Here is an 8,941-nt window from a genome sequence, read left to right on the forward strand (position 1 = left end):
GATTAGTTGGAGTTCAATGTCTGCACACTGTTCTAACATTTCTGAGTACTTTGAGGAACTGTTGTCATATAAGCTTAAAGGTAGAAGTACTTGAAAATAATTTGTGGTAAACTGTAAAATTGGTGGAGAAGACTGTGATGTGTGTGGTTTTTGTTTATAATCTGAGTGAGTCTTACAGTTGTGGATTCTACCTTTGTTTTCCCATGTGTTAGTAACAAAATTCTGCATTTCCACAAACATGATGTGAGCATTGGTATCCTGAAGCCATTAAATAACTTATGTCTATGGAAAGATGTAATTGAATTCTGAGCCACTTGATAAGTCTGTCAGTAATTTGGGTTTCTTGTGATTTGGAACATTTTTCAAGCATTCGTTTTACAGAAATTACTTTAATTGCAGCTGTTATTACTGCAGTTAAAAGCAGTTTCCTTAGGAAAAGCTTCCTCACGGAAGGAAGATGTTTTCATCATGCCTGTGAGGTCTTTGTAATTATGTTTCTGCTGAGCCTGACTGAAAAGTCATGGATACAAAAATCAGGTCTGATTGGCAAATGTGCAGTCATGAAGACTTAAGAGACAAAAGCTCCTGTGACTGTAACTGAGACAGGCTACTAAACTGTTGCTTTCCATTCTCCCTTTCTTAAAGGGCAGTATTTAGCATGTGCTTGTTGACACTGTCATTCAGTTCACACTTTACTTTCTGTGAGAAAAGTTAGAAAGAAGAAGGTCAAGAGTCACACACTCCAAATATGCCCTATGATGCCAGTATGAGTTGGGTACCTTCACTGCCTAAATTATTTTAAAAAATGGGGCACAAGCTTTGCAGTCAGTTGAAGACAAGGCAGAGGGCACTGGTGTGAGGGAGGGAAATGGGACAGGAGACACCAGGCTCCTGTGCTGTGGCCACGTTGTGGCTTACTTTGAAAGGCGAGTCCAGGTTCAGCACCTTGCTCAGATGTGCTACTGAGGTTACTGTGTAAGCAGCTAGAGACCCAGAAAAATCAGTGTGTGAGTATGTAGCAGGAAAAGCTGGCAAATATAATTCCTGAAAGTTGTTAAGGTATTTCTGTAACTGACATGGTTGTAAATTTATTTCTTAAAGTTGTCAGTGTTTTTTTGCCTTGTGTTCCTTTGCTATTTGCTGAAGTAGCAACAGTTTGAAGTTGTGGGGTCAGTTTAGGAAGGCACATGTGTGAGTAAAAAATATTTGAAGGTGCTGGATTGTTATGATTTGATGTAGTTTTATATATATGTTTCCTTTTGATTATATGAAAAGACTACAGGTGTGTGGTTGCATTCTGCCATAAACGTTCTGTGGAGCGGGTAGAGGAAGAACAGACTTAACAGTCTTGGAGAAGTTTCTTTCAGTATTCCTTTGAGCAAAAAAATACATGGACTATGTGATTTCCACAGAGGTGTACTTCAGAGCATTTTCTACAGTGGCACCTTCATTTGCATGTTATCTTTAATCTAACAGGTTTTAAGTGCCACAGGAGTTAGTGACAGTTCCTTAGCCTCACTTTTTTTTTTTTTTTTTAAATCAAATTGCATTTGTTCTTTCTTTTGATTACTGATGTTTGGAAAATAGTGTAACTCCCTTCTCTCCTTTTCCTTGGCATCTTGCTCTTCCTTCCACTGATGGCAGATGCTCCACTTTGGTCCCCCAAACCAGGGAGCTGAAGACCACTGCGACACCCAGATCTTGTGACAGCAGAGCCTCCTGTTCTGCTGTATCTCTGGCACTTCGTGGATGAAACTGTTAACAAGTGGATTTTAATATGATATGCAGAAGTATTTTTTTGCAATAAGTGATTTTTATATGTGAATGCTGTTTTTTTCATCAGATGATTTAATCTGTAAAAGCTCTTGGGTTGCAGGTTACGGTTTGTGTCTTACTTTGTTTCTGAATCACCATTGCAGTGATTTGGATGAGTGTTAAATACCATATTGATAGAAAAACATTATTAGAGTTACTGTTGTGCGTTTCTGGCAGATGATTTTAAGTATGTAGCAAATTTTTTGTTTTGAACCATAGTAATATTATAAACTTGGTTTGGAGAACTAATTTTTTTATTGCTGAAAACTGCTTATTCAAACAAAATCAGTTCTGCTTGTTGCTTAAGTGTGTGTTTATAAAGCTGTTCCCTGAGATAATCATATCTAATTTCAGCTTTACTAATTAAGTTGTTTTGTTAATGTAAGAAAAACAATGTGGAACGTCTTGGTTTTTTTTTTTCCAGACAAGCAAGAAGAACTGTCTTCAGTAAGCTTTGCTTTGCTGCGTTCCTTTTCCTTGCTGCATTTTTTCCCCACCCCCTTAACTCCTGGCCCCAGTCTCTTCTTTCCTCTCTGCACTGACAGCTTTTTTCCAATGAGTATCTGTGCAGCATCAGAGGAAATAATAGCTGGAGGGATCCTGAGCAGTCATCTAGCCCATTCCTCTGTCCCAAGACATGACCAACTCTGCTTGGCAGTCGTTTTGTCTGTCCTGGTCTGTAAAACCCACAGGGCTGAAGATTTCTCCTTTCCAGGCAGAGTACTGGACTACTTATTTAATCTGTTTCATTTTACCTTAGCTGTGTTTTTCTGTCTGAAATGAGTCTCTGTTGCTATCAAAAGAAGTACCTGAGATGATGTTTCTCAGCATGTGTTGGTAATTTATGTTCCTTTTGTATTTTTGGGTGGCATTTATAATCTGCAAGCTTGATGATTATGAAGAGTATTTTTAGAATATATTTAACTTCTCAATTTTTTGGGAAAGTTACAACTCAGAAAGTTTTGTCTTTTTTTTTTTCATAGTTGAGAATGCACTACTTCTCTAATCTACCCTGTCATGAGAAATAGTGCCTTTGTATCTTCTTAGGTTTGTTAGAAGTTAAAATGTGTTGGAAGTTGTTTTCCTAAAAACACAGGTGACATGCTTTATGACATTGCCTCGATGGGAATGGATTTTTAGAGAGAAATTACCTTGAGGAGGATATACCTATGTTTTCCTCTTCTGTTAGTGGGTGTCATACCTGCCTGTATTAGTCTTCTGAAGCAGCTCTAGATTGCAAAATTTTGACTACTTTTTTTTTTTTTTTAAAGCATTGCACATGGCTCTCTTTTCTCTTTGTATCAATTACGTCAGACTCTTAAGGTTTGGGCTCTCATCAAATCTTGCCATACTTGTCTCTCTTCTGACTTGTACCAAGGGACATGTACTTTCTAGTGCTGTTAGAATATTTAGCAAAGGATTTTCCAAGTGTTACTGGCACATGCTGAGATGTACATCCGGGATGTGGTAGGCATAGGGAGAAGTTTGTATGTGCATACGTATCTATTTACACATACAACAACATATATGTTTATACATGTAATGCAGAAACTATTTTTTATGTGTACACTTAACAATTTCCTCCTCCTCCTACATTTACTTTTTCCCAATAATGAAAATGAGGAGAAATTGAGTAGCTCCTCAGCCAGCTATTAGGAACAGCTATTTCTGAGTGATTCTCATCGTCTCACCCGTAAGATCAGCATAAAATTGATCTAACATTGCCAGTTCAGATGGAGTATCTGGAAAGTAATTCTCAGGGGGGAAAAAATTCAGTCTTTGTAAATCAGAAGATAAAGTTGCAGAATCAGGTTATACTTTCTCTTTTTATTTCTAAATCAGTACACTTTTGTTTCTTCATTTGCAGCACTTGTGAGAAGTTGCCACAAAGATGTGTCAGATGCTGCCTGAGCCTAGCTCTAAAAGCTGAAACCAACATAATCTTTTGAAAAACCCCAATCCCTGACTTGGATAATTATCATAAAATCCTGAGGCTTTTTATAGGTGTTAGGGTTTGGTTTCAGAGAGTAAAGGCATAAAAAGTGCATAGTAACCTTTCTTTTTGAAGCACAAGTCACATCAGATTTTCGTACTTAATAAACGTATGGCAAGTACCTACTAAAATAACCAGTTAAAAGCCAGTAATAACAGCTGCAAACCCCAGCTCAAAGCAGTTGGACAAGTCTTGGAGGTGTGTAATTTTTGCTGAGTGTAGCACTGAATGTTTTTCTTGGATTGAGTTAGGAATATTATTTTTAAATGTGGCTCTTTTTTGTTTTCATGAAGGAGTATTAAAAGCATTATTCTGCCTGTTTAGATCACATGAATTTAATTATCCTCTCATGATATAAATATCCTTTCATGATAGGAAAGTAAATGTTGTCATACCTATAGCTGAGTGAACTGAAATTCACTTTAAATTTGCTTTTACCATTTTAAGTGAGACTGGAGTAGTACAAGAGAGCCCTAATAAGAAGTGAAGATGGACATTAAATCAAGGTTGTAGGTTTTTTTTATTTGTGAACGTACCAGGGCACCAGAAGAACTTACTGGAGCTATTGATCTTGATGTATGTAAAAGGTACTTGTGTGAAATGCTGTTCAGCTCTATTGGCACCTCACCGAGGTGTGAATTTTACTCATGTTTTCACCCCAAACCCAAGTTACCTAGAGCCAAGTTTTGCTTAATTCTGAGGTTGTACTTTGCTCCTGATTGTGACCTTTTAAAACAACCCTTGGAGCTTTTGATATTTTGATCTGCTTCCTTTTTTGAAGCCTGGCAGTTATGTTTGCACTAAGGGCAGTGAAAGAAAGAAATGACATTTTTGTCCAGTTGCAGACACCCCAGTGATTTCGTTACTGTGTTACTAAAGCATTCACTCTACTAAATGTTTCTCATGTAACTGCACTTCACATCTGCCAAAATCATCTGCCTGGCTCCGTTGCTCGGAAGAGGTGAGCGTGCCAAGCCCCTGCCTGGTGATGCTCTGGCAGTCTGCATCACTGCAGAGTGCTCCTCACACCTCCTCACAGGCAGTAGCTCTGGGTTTTGCAATAGAAACAACTCTAAATGGTACAGGAAGACTTGGGAAGTTCTGAACAAGGCCATGGGTGATAAGAAATGGAAGTAGAGGCAGCTGGTAACCAGCTTGGATTGCATGAGGTCTAGCAAATGCTGTAAGTCCGGAGTGCTGCCAGGTGAAGCAGTCCTGCTTTCTGCTTGCCACAACTCCCTATTTCCCAGTTTTTCTTCCTTTTTTTTCTGGCACAAACCCCATGGTTTTGGGGAACTGATCTAGTTGATGCTGACCTGAAAAGTTTCAGACAGTTGGTTTGATCTTGGTCAGTTCCCTCATCTGGTTCAGCATAGCTGTGAAAAAGTCTGTACCAGCAGGAGACAGACGGTGCTACAGGACCACCAACAAGTACCTGGTAGTGCAGGAGAGCAGTGGGATTGCTCTTTTGCAGAGAAATTTATGCTTGAAATGTTTGTGTTCATATGGCATTAGATTTACAAGCTGTATTCAAGTATTTTTTTGGATTCTGCACAGTTTTCAGTGGGTTTTAGCATGTAATGTATGAATTACTTAACACCAAGTATTTGATACCTGTTAGCATACCTGCTACTCCTTAAAGTTACCAGGGATCACTGCTGATTTGTAATTGCTTTCTTTTTCCCTTACTAATTTGGAATAAAAGTAAGAGCTCCCTTACAGGATAGGCACTGAGATACTCGAACTCCTCTTGTATCTGGTCATTACACAGATGTGTTTGCGATTTAAAAGAGACGGGAAAAAAGGTCTATGTTGTAAATAACTGTATTTATTGGCTCTCATAGTTTTATAAACATAGCATCTTATCTTGTCTTGTATCTGCCTCCAAGGGTTCCTGCTCCCCATAGTAGATCGAGGAGAATTCTCTGTGCAAAGTACATAAATTTTAGTAAATAATAGCTGCAGAACCCTCCCTGGAGGTTCTTGGGAGAAAAAAAAAGATATGCTTGTCCAAAAAGAAGAGTCAAATGTCCCCTTTATCTAAAAGCTCACTTAGATTTGAATTAGATGCAAATTAGGTCAAAGTTACATTGAGTTGATTTATAAGTTGAATTTTGCACCACGTTTGAAAAATGTATGTTCTGCTGTTGGTTTAATCTCTGGCCTGTGGTGAAGAGGGAATGCTGACTTCAGTCTCCAGCCCCTGGTGAGTGGGCCAGTGGCAAACACGGGTGAAGCAGCTCCATGTTGAATAGCAGAATTCAAAATCAGCAGCTGGGAATGAAACAACATCTCACTCCTGTTAAAGCTCCAGTTTGCAGCAACAAACACATGTGGGAGGGTGAAGAAGAGTAGAAACCTCTGTACTTAGCCAAAAGTAGAGAACCCTCTGGTTCTGATATAAACCTGGCAACGAGAAGATAGTTGCTGAGTTGTCACACAGTGCTGGTGTTAGAGCCTGAAGTGGAAATCTGAATAGTTTCCCACATCTTGGGTCCTTGGAAGACAGGAATCTTGGCAACTCTTGAGGTAGACTAGAGGTTGCAGTTCTCTTCCACTTTGCAGTGGGTTTCTCCATGTGTTTTCCTGCCCTCTGGCACCCTGAGCTGGCATTGGCCATGCTGTCAGTGGCAGGAGGATCTGCCTGACATTGGCTGGGGCATGGGCAGAAATTGTTCCAGGGTTTGGCACTGACCTGGGTGTCCCTTGCAGGAATCAGGTAATCTCACTTTCAGCACATGGCCAAACGCTGCTGCTAATCTGCTGTATAGAAGTGCTGTAGAGCTTTGGGGCTGTTTGTGATACAGTTTAACAGTAGCACCTCAGGAAGGTTTTGTATCAGGAGATTAAAAGCTTTGGGGGGGGATGAAGAGCACAATCGGTTCTTTTTTTGTTGAAAGGTTGTGGTTCAGGTCATTGTGTTAGATGCCTTCAAAATAATGTTAATTGTAGATTAATATATAGCTTAAATAACACTGATTATTTTGATAATGAACAATTTTTAGTGGGTTAATGAGAACATCAAACTATTATTGAAACATTGGCTTTAAATGGCTCTGAACAGAAAATACTGAAACGTGCTCTTCTAAACTCTTCCTAGAGAATGCTGGTTACATTGGTACTATCTTTAAAATCACAAAGGATATTTTTCTGCACTTTAGAAAGACCTTTGTTTTCCTTTCTTATAGTTTTACATTCTTTTTTCCTGGAATAGAAAGAGGTTTTATATCAGTTTATTTCTTAATTAAATTAAAATGTGAAAATTGAACATGTGCTTAAAAAATGAACTGTCCAAAGATGAAAAGGAAAGAGTTGAATATGAAAACACTTTGGCACATTATAACCTGCTACCATATGTAAAACAATAAACATACAGTTTCATAAATATGAAATAAGTCTTTTTAATAATCCAGTATCTTCCTTAGTTTTTAGATACCTTTTTGCACTTGCCTCAAAGCTTGACGCTAAGCTGACCCTCTCTTTAATATTAATGTACTCTGACTGTAATACTCTGTTCCTTTGCCTCTGATTAATGCTGTCTGTCAATTATTTACAGATCCAGTGGTACTGTGGAAGTTCCCGGAGGACTTTGGAGACCAGGTTGGAAACATGAGATTGAACTTTTTTTTATGTTAGAATAATAATATAAAAGCTCTCCTATTCAGCTGTGGAGAGGCAGATGCTAATGATAGTGGGGAGGAAGTCTTCACCCAACTGGTGGCTTGGTGATTAGATTGACTTTGTGACAGGAATATGCAATAGCAGTTGTAGAGCATGGAATGTCATGCTGATTCTCTGTATCACCTTATTTTTGATACAGAGTCTTTCATAAAGTGATCCTGTTGAAAGTGTTGGGTTTTATCTGTTGTGGGACTGAAAATGTGGAAAATTCATCAATAAACTTGGCCAAACGTTGATGTTCTAAATTGTGGTAACAAAAGTCACCAGAACAAACAGTTAAGAGCTGCCCATGTATGTCCTTTTAATGTCAGAGCCTGTGCATTCAGTTCTTTATTCCTTTTCACTGCAAGATTTTAGGTATTTATTTAATAATATTTTAGCAATACTTTAGTTTTTTGCTTGAGGAAAAAAAATCCTCAGACCCTTTATAAGAGACAATGATCTAAAGTTACTGATTTTGAGAGCGTGAAAATACTTTATTCTATCTATAATTAATCCTCAAAGGAAAGTGTATACATACAGGACTGATGGATTATTTCAGTGTCTGCAGTGACAGCAAGCTATTAATTAGTTTGTTGTGTTTTCCCCATGACTGTTTTATTAAAGTTATTAATATTAAGCTTTAATGAAATTACAAAATTTTATTATTTCAGCAAATTTTGCGTGAGTTTCTTCTGTGGAAACAATTTTGTTTTCATAAAAGAAAATACATAAACCCACTAAATAGAATAAATATCTTTGTCTCAGTGTCTTTCTTTCCTCTTGTTTTTAGACTGATACCGAGTCAAACATATTCTTCATTGGTAATATCACCACAATGGATGGTCTGGCAATGTTTTTGTACAGTAGATGTTGATTAATTGTGTTTTATTTTGAAATCAGTAATGCACATTTCTATAAAGACAGGTATAAGGTGATTCATGATGAAAGGAATGAATATACAAACATAGAAGGTAGGATGTCTGGTTAGGGAATAGCATCAGTCAGGAACACGTGCAGCCTGTAAGATAGTGACAAATGAGCAAAGTGTGCTGTTACATGTTCTTAGCTAGGCATTCTGCAAGTTTCAATAATTATCCTGGCTACAGAGTGATCATTGTCATTTAAATTCCTTTTTTTTTTCTAGTTTGTTTTGTTCTTTTCCTTTTTCCCTAAGAAAGACTTGATCTTAAAAAAAAAAAGCAAAACCAAAGCCACACACAAAAAAAAAAACCCCAGAAAAGAGAAATTATGTCTGAAGAAAAATGGGAGCTTATTCAGCAAGTCGAAGGTTATTCAAAGAACAGCTGGTGTAGAAAAATGATTAGAAGATGAAGCCCACTAAAGACTGGAGGGGAATCATACAAAGATGCAATAGACATACCTAATCTATAAAAACCAGAGGCCTCAGGCAGCTCTCTGCCTTTGGGCTCTGAAAAACCTCTGCCTGCACGTTGTGTCCCAGCCGTGTAG

General features: G+C 38.0%; 1 protein-coding gene across 1 annotated transcript in view; it reads left to right on the forward strand.

Moving 5' to 3' along the window:
• Positions 1-8,941, forward strand: part of DENND1B (DENN/MADD domain containing 1B) — a gene marked incomplete at its 5' end in the record, with an annotated part of 149,949 nt that overhangs the window by 30,349 nt on the left and 110,659 nt on the right. Inside the window, one exon of the mRNA XM_009073966.1 lies at positions 7,365-7,408. Within this exon, the coding sequence (XP_009072214.1) occupies positions 7,365-7,408 (44 nt within the window). The remainder of the gene's footprint in view (positions 1-7,364; positions 7,409-8,941) is intronic.

This window comes from Acanthisitta chloris, unplaced genomic scaffold (genome assembly GCF_000695815.1).
Source record: "Acanthisitta chloris isolate BGI_N310 unplaced genomic scaffold, ASM69581v1 scaffold14104, whole genome shotgun sequence".
NCBI lineage: Eukaryota > Metazoa > Chordata > Aves > Passeriformes > Acanthisittidae > Acanthisitta > Acanthisitta chloris.